Raw genomic sequence first — 20,357 nt, 5'->3', positions numbered from 1 at the left:
TTTACAGTGTTCACTGGGCAAATAGCTCCAGATCATTATATAATACTTATTTTGTCATTTAGTCTCTATCACTTTTCAAAGTTATATATGTCAGTTCATTAAAGTTGCATGAAAGAAAGCACTGGAAATGAGAGAGGATTAAAAAAAGTATTAATCACCTATTTTAAGTTTATATTCATTCTAGTCAAACACCCTCACTTCAACTCTTTCCTATTTCTAGATTGAAATAAAGAGCAGATATATAATGTGATATTTGTTTTTATGATAAGAAAAGAATGTAAATATAGCAAATTCTGCTCTCACTTCATGATGCTTAAAGAGAATGTCAAATGCACCCTTTGAGAAAGTACCTGCCCCTTTCAACCTATTACTTCATAAACTACTTTCAGCTACTCTTGTAACTTCCCTCTAGAGCTGGGTGTGACAGAAGTGACCTTCTTGTACCAAAGTGTAGTAGGTGTGTCGGGAGAGAGTGCCATACCTCATATAAGTACTCTTTGCAAAATGTCATGAGAAAGCAGAAAAATGCTGGGAACGCATGTGTCAGATAAAAGGTAACACACAAAGACATGAGGACACAGATCTCTATAGAAATCACACCCAGCAGGTACCAAGTGTGTAGAAATACAAGGTGCTGAGTGGACGTGCCGAAGGGCCCAACTGCAAGGCTACTCGTGTAAGAACATTTAGGTTACTATACAAATAAGCTCTTAATCTAGTCATTGATGAGTAAAAGCACCTGTTAAGCAGTGGATTGACTGAAAAAAAGCTTAAATTGATTTCTTGTTTTCTCATCAATAACTCTCAGGATGGCAGGTAGCCAGGCAGGACATTGGCAAAGCCACCATGATGGAAACTTTGCCTTCAAAAAGGGGTCTGCTGGTGGGCTCCTAGGGGAGAGTGTTGTTTCACTGGTGTGGAATAAGGCCCCCAAAGTTGTTTTGTGGCCATTTCATTCCCAGAATATAATTACAAACAACAGTTGCAGACTAAACAGCACCAGATTAACTTGCTCACGAACCACCGGCTCCAACCTAGGAAAGATTCCTGGGAGATACCAAGTCAAGATGCTGACCTGAAGCATCTCCACGGTGGTGGTTTAGTTGCTAAGTCGTGTCCGACTCTTGCAACTCCACGGACCACAGCCCATCAGGCAGCTCTGTCCGTGGGATTTCCCAGGAAAGAATACTGGAGTGGATTGCCATTTCCTTCTTCAGGGGATCTTCCCAACCCAGGGATCGAACCTGGGTCTCCTGCATTGCAGGCAGATTCTATAGCAACTGAGCCACCAGGGAAGTCTGAAGCATCGCCATGCAGGAGCCCAGAACCCAGGAGACACTGGTCCTTGTTTCACAGGCAGTGGGCACATTCATTCCTGCATGAATGTTCAGGCACATTCATATGCTTTCTGCATACCTGCTTCATGCCAGGTGCTGTGTGGGCACCACGTGAGTAGAATAAAATGACTTGTCACTGCCTACTGAGCTTGCAATCTAGAGGAAAACAGTTTATAGCACGTGACGGAACCTTAGATAGAGGGTCACAAAATATTGCCCATAGTTAAACAGGCTACAAACAAGGTGTTAAGGTTTCATAAATCCCTGTAAAAACTTAAATGCATTTTTTAGTAGAGTATAATTGCTTTACAGTGATGTGTTAGTTTCTGCTATACAAAGAAGTAAATCAGCTACATGTATACATATATACCCCCTCGATCTTGGACCTCCCTCCCATATCACTCCACCCTACCCATCTAGGTCATCACAGAGCACCAAGAGCTCCCTGTGCCAGATAGTAGCTTCCCACTAACACAATATTGTAAAGCAATTATACTCCAACAAAACCCCGAATAAATAAAAGCACACAAGATCGACAAAAAAAAAAAATTTTATATAGCCTATGGTTGTCTGTGTTTACTAACTTTATTAAATACCAAATTTTATTTTTAACCAGGTATTTATTTTATGCTAAAATATTTGGGGCTTGGGATGGGGGATGAGGGTCGCTTATCAGTTTCAGGGCTTGGAATGTGAGACTTGGATTGCTATTTCAGAAGAACAACTCTTTTTGGAACACGTTATTAATATTTCAGACAGAAAATAAAACTTATCATGTAACAGCAAACCTCAAATGCATCTAACAAGATACCTTGAATGTAATTTGAATTCCAGGTAAAAGTTAACCTAATCCACTGGGGTTGGTAGGGTCACTGGTCTCCTTTTGAAGTTGATGAAAGCGCCAGCAGATGTAACTCAGCCACTGTCCCGCTGTCTGGTCATGCTGGTAATGAGGATCAAAAGTGTGCCGCCCTTCCCGGAGAAATCTGGTAGCTGAACGAGCCTATAAGAAGAATGAGCTGGAAATATTTAGAGTAGATTTGTTGGTACATATGACGCACTTCTAGTCTTGATACTTGATCTTTTTTCAAACAGTATCTGTGTGGATTGTGTCAGGCCTGGGCTGTAGGTGGAGGTAAGGTGAGCTAGATCAGACAGAAGACAAGAGAGAGACCTGCCAAAGTGTGGCAGGTGATCCGGAGGGTGGAACCGGCTGCCTGTGTTCTTATCAGAAATCCTGCAGCAGGCAGGGGAACTGAGGTGAGAGGCAGGAGAACCCAGACACAGGCAGAGTCCCCAGCAGGAACTGAGTTACTGGAAGTCAGGACTTCTCACCAGGAGCAAGGCAGGCTAGAAGACTGAAGCTCCAGAAGGAATAATGAGCAGGGATTGGTTTGACAACCTACTGACCAATCCCAGTTTCTGAAAATTGACTGGTCGTAGAACCTGGTAGGGCTTCTCTTGTGACTCAGACGGTAAAGCATCTGCCCACAATGTGGGATACCTGGGTTCAATCCCTGGGTTGGAAAGATCCCCTGGAGAAGGAAATGGCAACCCACTCCAGTACTCTTGCCTAAAAAAATTCCATGGACTGAGGAGCCTGGTAGGCTACAGTCCATGAGGTCAAGGACCTGGTAGGGCTGAGGATGCTCAGTGGCCTTGAGGTGGAGTTTTGAAGGATTCTAAAGCAGGAAGTCAGGCTGACTCTTCAAGATTAGCTCAAGAAAACTTCACTTACATTTGCTCACTGTCTGTTCTCTTTCATCCATTAGGAAGGTAATTTTCAACCTTGACAGTACATTACATTAAAATCAGGCCAGGAACTTTTTGAAAATACTGACTCTATTTTAGACTATTGTCCAGGCCAGTTAAAACAGAGTCTGCTGGACTGAGCCTGGGCATAGGTTTGTTTTTGTTTGTTTGTTTAGCTCCTTGGGTAATTCAAGTATGAAACCAGGCTTGTGAATTGTGCATTAGACTGTTCAGTTCAGTTCAGTCACTCAGTCATGTCCAGCTCTTTGTGAACCCATGGACTGCAGCACGCCAGGCTTCCCTGTCCATCGCCAACTCCCGGAACTTGCTCAAATTCATGTCCATCCTACCATCTCTTCCTCTGTCATCCCCTTCTCCTCCTGCCTTCAATCTTTCCCAGCATCAGGGTCTTTTCCAACGAGTCAGTTCTTCGCATCAGGTGGCCAAAGTATTGGAGCATCAGCATCAGTCCTTCCAATGAACATTCAGGACTAATTTACTTTAAGATAGACTGGTTGGATCTCCTTGATATCCAAGGAACTCTCAAGAGTCTTCTCTAACACCACAGTTCAAAAGCATCAGTTCTTTGGTGCTCAGCTTTCTTTATAGTCCAACTCTCACATCCGTACATGACTACTGGAGAAATCATAGCTTTGACTGGACGGACCTTTGTTAGCAGAATAATATCCCTGCTTTTTAATATTCTGTCTAGGTTGGTCATAGCCTTTCTTCCAAGAAGCAAATGTCTTTTAATTTCATGGCTGCAGTCCCATCTGCAGTGATTTTGGAGCCCTCCAAAATAAAGTCTGTCATTGTTTCCGTTGTTTCCCCATCTGTTTGCCATGAAGTGATGGGACTGGATGCCATGATCTTATTTTTTGAATATTGAATTTTAAGCCAACTTCTTCACTCTCCTCTTTAACTTTCATCAAGAGGCTCTTTAGTTCTTCTTTGCTTTCTGCCATAAGGGTGGTGTCATCTGTGTATTTGAGGTAATTGATATTTCTCCCAGCAATCTTGATTCCAGCTTGTGCTTCCTCCAGCCCAGCATTTCACATGATGTACTCTGCATATAAGTTAAATAGACTTATAAGCATTAGGCTGTGGGCTCCTTCAAAATAGGAATTGTGTTTTCTCTGTGTATGTCAAGAGCCTAGTACTTGGTGTATAGATGAAAAAAATAATGGATGGCTACCATGCTTTGGCAAATGAGTGTGACTCTGTTTTGTAGCCACAGCTTGTAATCCCAACCCTAGTATCTCATAATGAATGTGCAGTTATGAAGAGTGAACTGGGAGAGGTTCAGTGGAGATCCTGATGTGGCACTAAGGTGGTGCGTCAGCGAGCGGTCCACATAGGGGAGCTCAGTATTATTAATGCATGCAGCTGATTGAATTCATTCACTTTTAACGCTTCCGTTCTGTCCCACTCTCCAGGTTTTTAAACACCACCCATGCACACACACAGGCACACACACACGTACACACACAGACACACATGTACTCATGCACACCAGTGGAGAAGGACAAAGAATAAAAGCTTATCAAAGTGACCCATAATGCAGATGTTAAAGACTAAATTACATGAGAAAATTCTCATATCAAATTATTAAATGTTTGGAAAGATGAATTCCCACTTTTAAATTTTATCTTTTTTTTAAAAAAAGATTACTATTTGGAGAGGAGAGAAAAGTGGGATAAAGTTCATTTCCAAAAAGTTCACTTTAGTCCTGGACCTCCCTTAACCTATTCACTTACTGGGGGGAGTGGCAAGTCTGGAGGGACCATTAAATGCCACTCCAGTGACTTCTCTGGTCTAGTGATTAAGACTCTGAATTTCTACTACATGGGGGTAGGGTTTGATCCCTGACCAGGGAAGTTCTGCATATTACGAGATGCGGCCAAAAACTAAAATGCCATCCCATGCAACCCAGTATCCCCTTGTGTCCATGTTAAAAATGTGTTTAGGGTTGGGGCAGCTGACTAGAGACAACTCTTCTTAAATCCTTTTCAGACTAGAATCATCTCTTTCATTTTCTGTAGCCAAATCTTCTCTGCTCTTAACTGAATTCTTCATGTTTATTATTAGATTTGAAGGTTGTTTTTGAGAAAAATCTAAGTCCTGACAAATTCTGGTCCACTTTTCTGGCTCAGCTCTGTGGGCAAGTGAGATGGCCTTTCATTCAGGTGAGAACATCCATAGAAATTCCTTTACTTTAACAGCAAAACATCTAACTTGCTGCCTGCCCGTTAAATATCAGGACCATTTTGATCATGTTTTAGTCAACTTTAGTGAATGTGGCCCTTTAGTCATGTATGAGTTCAACCATGGATTGACAGCAGCTCAGGGCTTGCAAAAACTCAGGCCGTGGGACATTCTAAAAAGAAAATTTGAGGATGTTGTAGCTGCATCTCTTTCATTCTGACACTGAGCCAGGTTTACCACCATAGGTGTAGCTGTGGACCAGCCTGGGGCCTCTCAGAAACGCTGTCATTACGTTGCTCTTGGTTTTCCTAGAGTATTTATAGAAAGAATCATCCATTTCAGTATCATGTATCTTTTGTAAAATCTCATTAGCATTTTTTGTCCAGGATGTATCAAGCCATTGTTAATTCCTCTAAGATTTTAATGTGTTGGAAAAAATGGTTTTTCCAGATTAATGTGATTACTTTCTTTACCACACAAAGATAATCTACAATCTGATATGTCCTACCTGTTTAGACACAAGAAACTGAGCTCATTTTTGTTTTGTCTTCTTTAAATTTTCCAAAGGATGTCTTTTTCTTTTAAACTCTTCACCTTTATTCTTTGTTGTCACAAGTAATTTCTTTCTTTTCCAAAATCCTTTTTTTTCCTCTTTTTTTAAACCCAGAATGCAGGAAGAGGCCACTTTTTTTCCCAAATGCCAAATTCACTTTCATTTTCCATTATAGGTATTATTGTAAAACACTTGGTCTGCTAAGTTAGTATTTAAAAACACATCGGAAACATGTAAAATATCATGTAGGAAACGAGTTGCCAGTCCAGGTTCGATGCACGATGCTGGATGCTTGGGGCTGGTGCAGTGGACGGCCCAGAGGGATGGTATGGGGAGGGAGGAGGGAGGAGGGTTCGGGATGGGGAACACATGTATACCTGTGGCGGATTCATTATGATATTTGGCAAAACTAATACAATTATGTAAAGTTTAAAAATAAAATAAAATTAGAAAAAAAAAAAAAAACAAAAACCAAAAAAAAATAAATAAATAAAAACACATCGGACACGACTGAGTGACTTCACTTTCACTCTTCACTTTCATGCATTGGAGAAGGAAATGGCAACCCACTCCAGTGTTCTTGCCTGGAGAATCCCAGGGATGGGGGATCCTGGTTGGGCTGCTATCTGTGGGGTCGCAGAGTCGGACACGACTGAAGTGACTTAGCAGCAGCCGCAGCATTCAAAAAACTATGTTAACAAATTAATTAAAGCTGAACAGTAAAAGAAGCCTTTGAATTTAAAAAGCTATATTGAAAGAGTATGAGAGCATTAACATTGTAATTCATGTGACAAATAGGGAAAAAGCTGTAATTTGCTGCTTTAATCATTTTAAGATAAAGTTGTTTTATATTTACACAGTGATACTGTTGAAACCATATTCTTTCTTTGTAAGTTATTTCAATTAAACATTTTCTAATGAGAATTGTTGTGGGGCAAAGAAATATGCCTAGAAAACTAGTACTTGAATTATTTTCAGTTAATCTGACTTTTTGAAAGTTTGAGATTATGATCACATTCAGAACAATACTTTCAGCCAGTTGACAGCATCATTGTTTGTCAGGGAGGAGACCAAGCTTTGAATTCTAAGCATAAGTAAGAGACCGACTGTGAGTAGAATATTTTCTTTGTTGGTATTTTTATTTCATCTTGTCTGTTTATCAAAATATTGGTGTTATGCTTAAGCTTTATTAAAACCAGTTCCAATAAAATTGAACACTGCAATTCTAAGCTGACATTTCTCTTTTAAATCCCTTAAGAGTCCAGCCCCTGGCACATGTAAAGATGTACAGGAAATATGGAAGACAAAACCCCTGCCCTATTACCATTTAACCCTGCTCTTGATAAACATGCAACTTTTTGAAAGGTGAAAATTAACCAAACACTCATCTTAATGAGCGTTGATTTTTAAAATAGAAGTATGGAAGAGAGTTTTATTTTTTATTTTCCCCTTTATTTTAATAAATCAACCAATAGCACCCATTATAGCCACAGTTATAAGAACATAAATTGAGGAAATGTTCATGCCTCTCTTTTACCCCCTACAGATACTGTCCGCCATGTCCTGATTTTTTTTGGCCATGTCAAGTCTTAGCTGTGGCTCAGGAGATCTTGCTGTGGTGCAGAGTCTCTAGCTGTGGTGCTCAGGCTCAGCGGTTGCAGTACACGAGCTTAGTTGCCCTGCTCCTAAGGATCTTAGTTCCCCGACCACAGATCAAACCCTCGTTCCCTGCATTGCAAGGCAGATGCAGTACAATGGTCCAATATCTACTGGACCACCAGGAAGTCCCTACCATGTCCTGATTTGATATGATTAATCAAGAAAAGCTTCATAAATGAGTAAAACTCTCTTAGCTACTCATCGACATTACATCTAATCCCTACTTTTTACTTTGCCCCTCCAGTCAATTACTTAATTTCAAATCATAAATTTTGATCTAAGACTTAAAAAAAAACCCACATTGTTTTCTAAAAGCATAAATTACTAAATTTCTTACATTAAAACCCAACTACAACCTAATGATATAAAACTGTTAAAGTGGAAACACACATACTGCCTGGGACTTAAAAAATCTTTGTTTTATCTCATATTGTCACAAAAGATGTCCAAGTACTTTACAAAAATTAATTTTCTGGAATAGTTCAATGAGACATCTGTATACTCAATAACTGAGGTAATTGAGACATCAACCAAGCAGAGTTTTTCTATTCTTCAAGTTACATGGACTTGGGACCAAATCTGGCCATTCAGAAATCTGAAAAAAGTATTGTTTTAAATAGCCAGTTGTTTCATTTACCTGAGAATTTATTGCTAGACCATCAACTATGTAAAATTTTGTATCAAGACTCTTAGATTAAAATTCTCATAAAATAGATGCCACATTTCAGTACACACGTTTCATACACTTCTTGGATACAATATACTTATTTACCTTTTTCTGTGTAACTTGGAGCCACAAGGGTCAGCCTTATTTATTGCCCAGTGTTATAATACAGTATGTCTTACAGGGTGAGGAGCTGTTTGTCCTTCTACTAAGTAATGTCTTTGCGCCAGCTTTTTAGTTTTCTGCTTCCTCTCCTGCTGTTGTTCTCCTGATGGTAGTTTCTTACTTCCTTCTCTTGTTCAGATTTAATCTATTGAGAGAAACCAACCAACTAGGCTTGTTAGAATCATCTCAAGTGAAGTACAGGTTCCAAGTGACAGTCTGTGGAATTCTCCAGTGAGTATCCAGGAAGGCCAGTGCGTGGACTTTGTCACAATAGCACTGGCTCTGAGAAGCTTGTCTGCATTACTTCTTGGTCCTGGGTAAAATTCTGGATTGAGTCAAAAGTTATAGTGCAAAGCTTATCCATGGACTTGAGGGAAAAGTCAAACTAATTATATTGTTCATATTCCTTCCATTTTATGACTGCTTTGCCAAAAAGTCACATCTTTCTCTTTAATAAAAAGTCAAGATTCTTAACCTAAGCAATATCTTTTTTCTGTGTAAACTTAAGTCATATCTCCAACATAATAAACAGCAGGCATATGGACAATTCACTTCCTTTTAAAAGAGATTACAAGTAAAACAATGAATGATTAATATGAATAATCTGTCATGCCTCCAAAATAGATATCATGTAAATCACAAAAAAAGGTCCAATCAGCCTCTATTATGTCTCCTTTCCTCTTTAAAACGATTCAGATATTCAAAAAAATTTTCCATTTACACTCTCTGTGATTCAGTCATGCTGTGTACTATATTATTTAAACCTCAGAATTCTTAGGTCTTAGTCCTTTCTTAAGTTTTGATAAGAGCACTTTTTCATTTCTTGTTATACAGCAATGAATTGTAAGAATTAGTCCTGTGTTACTGGGAATAGAAATAAAACATGATCTGCGACTTCCAATGGAGTAGACACAGCCCTTAAAATTAATACATGGGGGACATTTCACGTAAGGAGCAATCAGATCTTTTAAAAGATCCTTATTTCTGTTTATCTATATAGCTAAATGTGAAATAACCCTTTGTTTTCTAAAAAGTAATTTTAAAAAATCTCCTAGAATTAGTTTTCTCTAAACTTTCCATGTTTTAAGTCACTTTTTGGAGGCTTGTAATTGAAGCATACGCTATTATCAATAAGGACACAATTTAAATTAACCGCCAGGCTTAGGAACCAACGCCTTCATGTCACTAGTCACTCTTTGGGCACTGGTTTTGCCCTTAACTTGGAAGGAGTTCTGGAATTGTTTTTCTCCTGACAAGTTTAACTGAACAATGCAATGGAGAAGAGAAAACTTTTCATCATTTACGAAGTGTTTATTGGAAGTCTTTTTTATGCTTTTCAAAAATTGAAGCTGTACCTTTCTGAAATTAAATATAAAATATTTTTCCTAATGTATGGAAACAAACCAAGTTTAGACTGGTAATAGAATGAGTGGCAATTAAATTGAAGAAGAGCATTAATTAAAAGAAGAGCATTTTACTTTAAATTGGAGTTAGGCATAGATATGGAAGTTTTACATGCTACACAAGCTCTTTGACTCGCTACACATACACATATACATACTGGCTGCACTGGGCCTCCGTTGTTGCTCAGAGGCTCTTTTTCTGGTGTGCTCAGGCTTTCTCTTGTTGTGGTGCACGGGCTTAGTGGCCTCACAACTTGTGGTATCTTAGTTCCCTGACCAGGTATCGAACCTCTATCCCCTACATTGGAAGGTGGATTCTTAAAACCTCTGGACCACCCAAGAAGTCCCTGAATTGCTATATTGTATGCAGATGTAATTTATTATAACCCTCAGAAATGTTAAAATATTAACTTGTTTTCTTTTAAAATACAAAAACTAATCTTGAAACATCTGAATTTCTTGAAATTCATTTCCATTTAAGTTTCTATACTGTTCAATAACAATCATTTCTAGGTATCTATTGTTCTAACCTAGAATAGCATCTTTAGATTAATTTATGGTTATCTAATCAGCAAAACTTGTTTTCATGGTTTTTTTTTTTATTCTTAAGTGATTTACAAATCTTGAACATGTGAGTAAAGGCAATTCTTCTTATCTCTACCTTTTCTCCTTCAGTTTCCCTTTGGTTTCTTTATCTCTTATCTATCCTTTCTTGATGATTAGTTAGATATGGGTATTATTGAAGCAAAAGTCATGCATTAGGCATTTCCCAGGGCTGCCTTGCCCTTCTTGTTATGGTCAACACAGTCCCCTAACTGTTGTTGTTGTTCAGCTCTGACCAAACAGTACCTGTCCATGGTGTTAACAGTACCTAAGAAACATGGTACATTTGCTTAATTCCGTGTTGCAACACAAAGTTGAATTGTAGCAGGATTGTCAGTCACAGTGAGCAGCTGGGACTTTTCACTTGCACAGACTCAAGGCCCTGCTTCAAGGCTAAAGTAAAGAGGTGAGGAATTCTTACTTGATTAACTTTTACCAGGAAATATCAGCACCTTGTTTTTCATCTTCTAGGAACCAAAGAAGTTGTTGTAAGTGTGGATGACAATGGAATCATTTCCTTGAACTTTGAATGTGATCAGATGGCTCCAAGTTCTGAGTTCACCTGGTCCAAAGATTACGTGCCCACGGAGGACTCTCCGAGATTAGAGGTTGAAAGCAAAGGCAACAAGTACGTACCATTTCAATTGTAACTGTGTGTTTCCTTTTCATGAAAGGAGAGTGAAGTAAGCTATTCTCCATTTCAATTAAGAGAATGAAATCACACATATTTTTATCTGGTAGTGTAAAAAGTGATCACCAGTATAAACCTTAAGAAATAACAATCCTTATAAAGTACTTTTCACATTATTCCATTTAAAATGCTTTCTCATATGTTATCTTATTGTTGACTGAAAAAATGGTGAGAATGACATTTTATTCGGGGCAAAAATGAGGACTATAGCCCACAAGACAGCCTTTCAGATAGCTCTTAGTAACTGCTCCAACAAAGTAGGTAGAGAGGTCAGAACAGATGTGATTTTGTTGAAGGGGGAAGTGAGCAGTCAAGCACATGTTTTGGCAGAAGCTTGCTGCTAGTCATAAGGAGCAGATGTTAATGACTTTAGTGCTTCTCGAGATATGAGAAGGTGCAAGAAATTGTTGTTCAGTCACTAAGTCATGTCTGACTGTTTGCGACCACACGAACTGCAGCACACCAGGCTCCTCTGTCCTCCAGTATCTCTTGGAGTTTGCCCAAACTCGTGTCCATAGAGTCAGTGATGCCATACAACCATCTCATCCTTTCTTTCACTTAGAAGTTGAGCTCATAAAATCTTCTAAAAAACACCCAACTATCTGAAGTCCTGTTCTGCCAGTTTTTCCCAGAGCGTAGAGTGCCTCATTCCTGATCTCTGCCCTGAACTCCTTTCGGGGTGTGTTGAAGGTCAGCAACTGCAGTGGCCAGTGGCTTCATCTTTGTAGAGGCAGATGGCAAGCAACAGGTTTTAGTTGGCATCATTCATGATGCAAGAAAAGCTTTGATTGGCATTAAAGTGAACGTTAAAGATGATTCTCATTATTCTACGAGATTTTGAAATCTTAAAGTAATGGTGAGGATTCTTATGGGGAAATGGGTAAGGAAGAACTTGCTGATTCAAGTTCTGGCAAATTAAATGGATTAGGTATAATCTGTTCTGGTTTTTCACCACCACTTGTGAGAGACACAATACTGCCCTGGAACAAACTCCATAGGAGAGAGAAGCATGGGAGAGATGGTCTCAAGTCACAGCTTTACCAGGAGCCCAGCTTTACCAGGAGCCACTGTGTGACCTGGGGCAGCTTTTAATTCCATGGACCTCCAGTTTCTTTCTCTGTAAAACAGAAGAAGTAAAGGGGATTAATTTTATGATCTGCTACTTCCTTCAAACTCAAGATTTTGAGTTTTTTAAATTTCGTCTTACTTATCAAGCTTTGTATCTTTATATTGCCAACCAGATTACATTACATTTGGTAAAACACAATATTCCTAAGTATTATTTCTATTACAAAAAAATCCAATATATCCCCAAATAAAAGAAAGAAGTAGTAATTTTGTTGGAGAACAGCAAGGAAATACTCTACATAATTAAGACATTCTGCTGTCACTGTGCTGTAAGATCCTTTAAGTAAAACATAATTTTGGTCAAAGGAAAGACAATCAAACTGGAACTATTTCTTCCATGACTAACTTGACAAACATATAAATGTTCAGATGACCTTAGACACTGACCAGCTATGTGACTCACAAAAGTTAGAAAACAAACTGAACTAGACCATTGACCCATACATTCATTCCACAAGTATTTATTAAGCACATATTATGTGCCAGATAAGGTATGGATGCTGGAGGTCACAACAGTGAGCAAAACAGATCTCGTCCCTAAAGACACAAAGTGCAGGCATATTGTCAATGAAGTAGGCAATACCGATGCCATTTAATAACCTCCAAAATGGGAAGTGCCAGGGATGACATAACAGGGGCATTGGGTGGTTCTGCCCTGTGAAGGAAAGGATTTTCAGGCTGCCCAGCAAGGGTTGATCAGCTGAAAATCTCTTTACTTGGGATATGCATTGATATGCATCGTGGCTTGGGGATGGGAGATCGGTACCATCTCCCTGTCCCATCACCATCACCCCATGGGAGGAGGTCAGGAAAGCCTTCCCAGAAGCAGCAAGAGGGGGTGAGCATTAGGTCAGCAAGGCAGATGGAGCACATGCTCCACATGATGGGAGCAGCATGTATAGATGGCTGGAGACAGGGCAGGGCACAGCCCCCAGGCCCTACACAGCCTCGCTTCTTATAAAACATTCTGTTCTGAAGGACGAAAATGACCTTCAAAGACCTTGGGACGGAAGACTTGGGCATTTACTCCTGCGATGTCACAGACACTGATGGAATAGCGTCGAGCTACTTGATAGATGAGGAAGGTAGGTCAAAATCAGTTCATTCATGAGTCAACTCCTGCTTTGACTTCTCAGTGGTTCTCCAGGATTAAGTGACTTCTGTTTTAGCAGTTCAAGCTGTAATTGTTCTCATTTTCTCCCTACAGAATTGAAACGTTTGCTTGCTCTCAGCCAAGAACACAAGTTCCCAAGTAAGTGTCCACAATACACTCAGAGTTCAGCCATGGCACTAAACGACTCTGACAGGATCAAGAGAGGACACTCTCTTGAGAACATGTAATGGAACATACACTGGTAGCTGCTGACGCACTTTCCAAAGGCGCTGATTTAGCTTTCCCGTTGTTCTCCAGAAGTACAAAGAACAGTGACAAGAGCACATCCTGTGCTCTGCTAGGGAGAGCACTGTCAGGTTAGGGGTGTAACAGCTGGGTAACTGCATTCTTCATCTTTTGCTACATATTTTGGAATATTACATATATGTATACACACACATATTGGAGAAGGCAATGGTACCCCACTCCAGTACTCTTGCCTGGAAAATCCCATGGATGGAGAAGCCTGGTAGGCTGCAGTCCATGGGGTTGCTAAGAGTTGGAAACGACTGAGCGACTTCACTTTCACTTTGCACTTTCATACACTGGAGAAGGACATGGTAACCCACTCCAGTGTTCTTGCCTGGAGAATCCCAGGGACGGGGCAGCCTAGCAGGCTGCCGCTGTCTATGGGGTCGCACAGAGTCGGACACGACTGAAGCGACTTAGCAGCAGCAGCATAGACACATATATATATCTTCTAGACACAGTAATTTGTACATCTTTTAGGCAAACAGCTCTTTCTAAACAATTTAATGTTAGTGTTTAATAGAAGAACCATACCTCTAAATAAAGACAATCTAAAAACAGTACCCTATGGGTGTCTCTGATGGCTTGTCTGCCAATGCAGGAAACCCTGGTCTGATCCCTGGGTTGCAAAGATCCCCAGGAGAAGGAAATGGCAACCCACTCCAGTATTCTTGCCTGGGAAATCCTTTGAATAGAGGAGCCTGGTGGGCTACAGCCCATGGGGTTGCAAGAGAGTCAGATATGACCTAGCGACTAAACAACGACAACAAAGACAGTACCTTCCATTTTAAATTCCTGGAAAATAAGATAAAGATGCCTTGATCAGAGTAAGAATCTCTCTGAACTATCATCAAACCCTTCAATGAAGCACTACCTACATAAAAGATTAATTTCCACAGTTGACACCCAAGAGAAGAGAAAGAAGTCTGAAACAATACTTGGAAAGTTCCACTGACCTGGTTGGATCTCTTAACATTGGTACCCACTGGCCAAAGCAGTGAAGCATCTGAAAAGTTACACTCTGAAAAAACAGAGTGATAGCATCACTCATTCTTTTAATTCAGAAATTTTGTCTTCTTTCCTTAATCCCTAAGATAAAATTTCTTCACTAATACAGGAGTTTCAGGGACCCAGGAAACCATAACCTGACCCCAAACTGTAGGCAAAACGTTGTATGTTGTATGTTTGCACATTTCTAGGGAGAGGACATCCAGCTTTCCTGAAATTCTCAGCAGAGCTGTGATTAAAAAACAAAGCTCTAAAACCAGTGGTCTGACCTCTTCACATTCCCAAAGAATACATGACGTGCTTCATGGTGTGGCTGGGTGCTGGTGACTACTGGCCTCAGCTAGAATGTTTGCAAAACCAGCTTTATTCGGCAGAGCACAGTGGGGTGCCTGTGGGGTGAGGGTGCTGGACGCAGGCTTCTGAATTCTAGGAGAGAACCACTTCTCTTCTGTAAGCTTATTAACCATAAAACTGGAAAAGTAATACCATGAATGGTGTCTTAAAAGCTATTTCTTTTTAAATTGTAAGAGTAGAGGTTGACCTGGACTCTCTTTGTTCTGTGCTCTGTGAACCTGAGCAACTCACCCCAACTTCCCCAAGGTCTTAGTTTCTTTTCCAGTAATGGCTATTATAATCATTAACAGCCCCCATCATATAGAGGTGCTGTGAGAGACAATCAACAGGGCATTGATCCTTGAACTCTTCAGGGAAAATATAAATACTGAAACAGAGCAGTGATCGAGACAAACCCACTTGCAGAAGAGTTGTCTGCCAACTATACATATATCCTCCCTTTCTGTTCCCTGTGCTGTGAGGCGAGGGAATGGAAGACAGAGTCACGGTGCCCAGCACAGCCGGAGCCTGTGAACGCTCCCACTGTCTATCATGCAAAACAGAAAGAGCAGCACCCACTAATCTAGTTAGTCAGGCAGTAAACATTGACCAAGTGTCTAGGCAACAGCTGCTCCTAACAATGTTTGCATTTAGCTTAAAGGATGGAGAGGAGAGAAGTTAGGGTGTTACCATAGAATTGGAGGCGCCCAGGCTCCCTGCTGTCCAGTGATCATATGGACTTGCAGGTAGTAACTGCCTGCTGTCCCTGTCATTTATGCTGAGATATTTTATTCTACATGAGCATCAACACTGGTTGCTGGCTGTAAGAGAGAGGGGAGCAGCACACTCAGGGACCCTTCTATTAGAGACCAAGTGTGGTGTTTTGGGTCAGCTCAGAGAAAACCCAAGGATGCATTAAAAACTCTGATGTGAAAGCATAACTCTCCCAACCAAAGGGAGCTTCTGTGAGCCCCTTGAAGCAGCATTTAAATATCACAGCTTCAGTTCCTTTCATTTGCTGTTGGATCAGGCAGGTCACTATGTGAATGTCTTCAGAGATGTGATGACAGGGTCAAAGCAGCATATCCAATTTCTCAATTTATATCCACTTCTTTGTATATGTTGATGCATAATTAAGTCATCTGGAGATTTTGTAAGGTCTTAAATGGTCTCATTCCTTTCAGAGTGTAATAAAAGAGTGTGGTATTTCTTTATTCCAGGACACAGTAAATTCTATTTTAAGCTGTTTTCAAAAATATTTTGAAAACCACTAAACATATGCCTTAAGCCTACAAATAACAGATATTTTGCTGGAGCAAATTAACTGCCAGAGAAAAGAGCCTAAGGAAATTTAGGGCTGAGCAGAAAGAAAAAAAAATATATATAAAGCTAAAAATAGAAAATAACCTAGCTTGTCTTGCCAGTTATGATACTAAATTGCAGTGTAGAAAGTCAGTGTATTGAATATATATCTGTGTATGTATATATATATATATATATATATATACACATATATATATTCATGGTATGTGGGGGAGGGAAGATATATTTCAGTATCAGCAATGTCCTGCATGCCTCTTGCCTTTTGAGATGAACTGCATTCTGTCTGTGGAATGTGTGTCTTTCTAAAAAAATCCACTTTCATGTAAAAAAACAAAGTCTGCATAATATTTTTTTTATTTGTAGACACTGGTTATTGTCCCACTTGTATATGTACATTTGTATATATGCTCCACGTGTGCAGATATGCACAAGCACATATACACAAATTATATCTATTTGGTATGTCCTCTTAGGTGTAAATATATTTTACAATTGGTTATAGGGTGTTGTTTAAACAACTGGAGGAAGAGTCACCAAAATATTAATAGTCACTCTTACAGAGTACCTATTTACATGCTGTTCATAGGGTGCTTAAATGGAATGTGTTATTTAAACTCCTCAGTGACCTTAAAAGGGTCATTAAATACTGTGGTGATCTAATTTTAGAGATGAAGAAAGTGAGGCTCAGAGAGGTTGAGTAACTAGACCCAAAGGACATAGCAGGTACCTGGGTGGTCTGACACTAACCAGGACATGGACTGTTTCTGTGTGTGCACCTGCCCAGTGAACCCTGGCAGCCCGTGCTCCCCAGATGATGTCTGTATTACTCAGGGCAGTGAGCATTAAGGGCTCTGGAGGCTTCCGGGAGAGCGTGTCCCTGCCACCCACCCCCACACACTGGGCTTCTTCGTAACTGCATCACTCGTGTATGAGAGTCCCTGGAATGAGATCACACTTCTCTGGAAGAGACTCTACTCTCTACTCCCCTTGAAACTTACTTGCAGCAATCAGGAGCATGCTGCTCCTGGGAGCAGGGAGAAGGCTTAGCCCTGCTCTCACCACCCTGGGGTCTGTTCTTGATCTGTTCTTGCTGGAAAACCACTAGTGTTCTTCAGAGTGGATGGCCAGGACCAAGAGATCACTAAGTAGAGGGAATAACCCTGATCTCAGCTCTGCCACCTGGTTATGTTACTAAGCTTTCCTGAGTTTTGTCATCAGTAAAATCAGGGGATAAAGAGAACTCACCTTTCTTGAGCACCAGTGGTTATTTGCAGTGGCTCCCTGCATTCTGGTACCATAAGCACTCTGGGTGGCCTGTGAGGCAGGTAATAGCCATGTCAGCAGGTGAAGAACACAGGGTTTCAGGAGGAGGTGACTGTGCTCAATCGAGGTGTGACATCAGAGCCCATCTCTGGCCACAGTAGATGATGTCTGAGCCTCCTTCCAGCTCTGCATAGAATGACTCTACAACTGACGTTCACATGAGTATGGAATAGTGCAAAGGAAAGGCATCCTTGAAGCTTAAAAAGGGTAGTTTTAGAGAAATGATGCAATAAACTTGTTTACAAAATACAAACAGACTCACAGACTTAGAGAACAAACATAGTTGGGGGAGAGGGTGGAGGGATAGTTAGCTTGGGATTGATGTGTACACACTGCTATATTTAAAGTGAATAACCAACAGGTCCTACTGTATAGCACAGGGAACTCTTCTCAATGTTAGGTAGCAACCTAAATGAGAGAAGTATTTGAAAAAGAATAGATTCATGTATATGTATAACTGAATCACTTTACTGTACACCTGAAATTACCACAGCATTGTTAATCAACTAAAACATAAAATTAAAAAAGAAAAGGATAGTTTTGCTATAAAGAAATATTAATGTACATCTGGTAAATCTTATACCAAGCTTATAATTACTTATAATTTAAAACATAGCATATGCTAAAATTTTAAGATATGTTCAAGAATTTAAACATATCTTTAAATTTTGAGATGTGTTTAAGAATAGTTGAGAGAAAGCAAAGGGTGGTTTTCCCTGATAAAAGTGAAGGACTACAAAACTTTGAGAAACAATCATCCTTTTCCAGAAAGCATGTCTAGGAATCACCTCTGATATAGATCTTTTGGCTGGAGAAGTCTTTGTAGAGAACATTTTCAAGTTACAAGAAATTCAGAAGCTGATATTGAGAGATGTCAGCCAACTTTTTAAAAATTTCATTCATGTTCAAATGGCTTAAGATATACAGGTGTAAATCAGAGATATTTTATCAGTTCAGTTTAGTTCAGTCGCTCAGTCATGACCGACTCTTTGTGATCCCATGAATGGCAGCACGCCAGGCCTCCCTGTCCATCATCAACTCCCGGAGTTCACTCAAACTCATGTCCATCGAGTCAGTGATGCCATCCAGCCATCTCATCCTCTGTCGTCCCCTTCTCCTCCTGCCCCCAATCCCTCCCAGCATCAGAGTCTTTTCCAATGAGTCAACTCTTTGCATAGGTGGCCAAAGTATTGGAGTTTCAGCTTTAGCATCAGTCCTTCCAAAGAACCCCCAGGACTGATCTCCTTTAGAATGGATTGGTTGGATCTCCTTGCAGTCCAAGGGACTCTCAACAGTCTTCTCCAATACCACAGTTCAAAAGCATCAGTCCTTCAGTGCTCAGCTTTCTTCACAGTCCAACTCTCACATTCATACATGACCACTGGAAAAACCATAGCCTTTACTAGACGGACCTTTGTTGGCAGAGTAATTCTCTGCTTTTGAATATGCTGTCTAGGTTGGTCATAACTTTTCTTCCAAGGAGTAAGTATCTTTTAATTTCATGGCTGCAATCACCATTTGCAGTGATTTTGGAACCCCAAAAAATAAAGTTTGACACTGTTTCTGCTGTTTCCCCATCTATTTCCCATGAAGTGATGGGACCAGATGCCATGATCTTCGTTTTCTGAATGTTGAGCTTTAAGCCAACTTTTTCACTCTCCTCTTTCACTTTCATCAAGAGGCTTTTTAGTTCCTCTTCACTTTCTGCCATAAGGGTCTGCATATCTGAGGTTATTGAGATTTCTCCCAGCAATCTTGATTCCAGCTTGTACTTCATCCAGCCCAGCGTTTCTCATGATGTTCTCTGCATACAAGTTAAATAAGCAGGGTGACAATATACAGCCTTGACATACTCCTTTCCTGATTTGGAACCAGTCTGTAGTTCCATGTCCAGTTCTAACTGTTGCTTCCTGAATCTGCATATAGGTTTCTCAAGAGGCAGGTCAGGTGGTCTGGTATTCCCATCTCTTTCAGAATTTTCCACAGTTTATTGAGATATTTTATAGTTCCTTACTTTCTATGTGCAGTAAACCATACTTTATTTTAATATAGCTTCTTGATCATGACTTGCTTATTTGCATCTGAAAAATTTTGCTTAATCTAAGAACTTAAACAAACTGGTATACCATTGGGATGGATAGACTTTAAATGACAAGCTAATTCATCTTACATATGTAGCAAAATAAATTCTTTCTTAAGATTCATTTCTTAAACAGCTTAAAGAACCTCCAAATTGAGTTACATTGTTGAAAAAATAAAACTTAACTCTTTTCCAAATATTTTGAGGAAAGTATATATAATTATATACTGTAATTAAATCATTGCATGTTTGAGCAGGAAAATATCCTGGCCAATGAGGACATTTGGTTCAATTCCATCCATTTACAGAGGAGGCAGGTAAGGCCCAGAGATGGAAAATGAACTGCCTGCCATCACAATTCATTCGCAGCTGACCTTGCCCTACAGGGAACAGTTCTGGAGTCTTCATCACACTGTTATTGTCCCTAAATAATCCTAACCATACCAGGTAATCACAATGGTATGATCACTCACCTAGAGCCAGACATCCTGAAATTTGTAGTCAAGTGGGCCTTAGGAAGCATCACTATGAACAAAGCTAGTGGAGGTGATAGAATTCCAGTTGAGCTATTTCAAATCTTAAAAGATGATGCTGTGAAAGTGCTGTACTCAATATGTCAGCAAATTTGGAAAACTCAGCAGTGGCCACAGGACTGGAAAAGATCAGTTTTCATTTTAATCCCCAAGAAAGGCAATGCCAAAGAATGCTCAAAATGCTCAAACTACCAC

At 40.0% G+C, this 20,357-nt stretch overlaps 1 protein-coding gene across 2 annotated transcripts in view; it reads left to right on the top strand.

Moving 5' to 3' along the window:
- MYOM1 (myomesin 1) overlaps positions 1-20,357 on the top strand; it is a 122,419-nt gene that overhangs the window by 80,884 nt on the left and 21,178 nt on the right. For both annotated transcript variants that reach the window (XM_061399832.1, XM_061399831.1), the window contains 3 exons: positions 10,813-10,969; positions 13,139-13,245; positions 13,368-13,412. In XM_061399832.1, the coding sequence (XP_061255816.1) occupies positions 10,813-10,969; positions 13,139-13,245; positions 13,368-13,412 (309 nt within the window). The remainder of the gene's footprint in view (positions 1-10,812; positions 10,970-13,138; positions 13,246-13,367; positions 13,413-20,357) is intronic.

The sequence above is a fragment of the Bos javanicus genome, chromosome 24 (assembly GCF_032452875.1).
Source record: "Bos javanicus breed banteng chromosome 24, ARS-OSU_banteng_1.0, whole genome shotgun sequence".
Classification (NCBI taxonomy): Eukaryota; Metazoa; Chordata; class Mammalia; order Artiodactyla; family Bovidae; genus Bos; species Bos javanicus.
The sequence above is the reverse complement of the archived record's forward strand: the minus strand, read 5'-3'. Positions and strand labels throughout refer to the sequence as shown.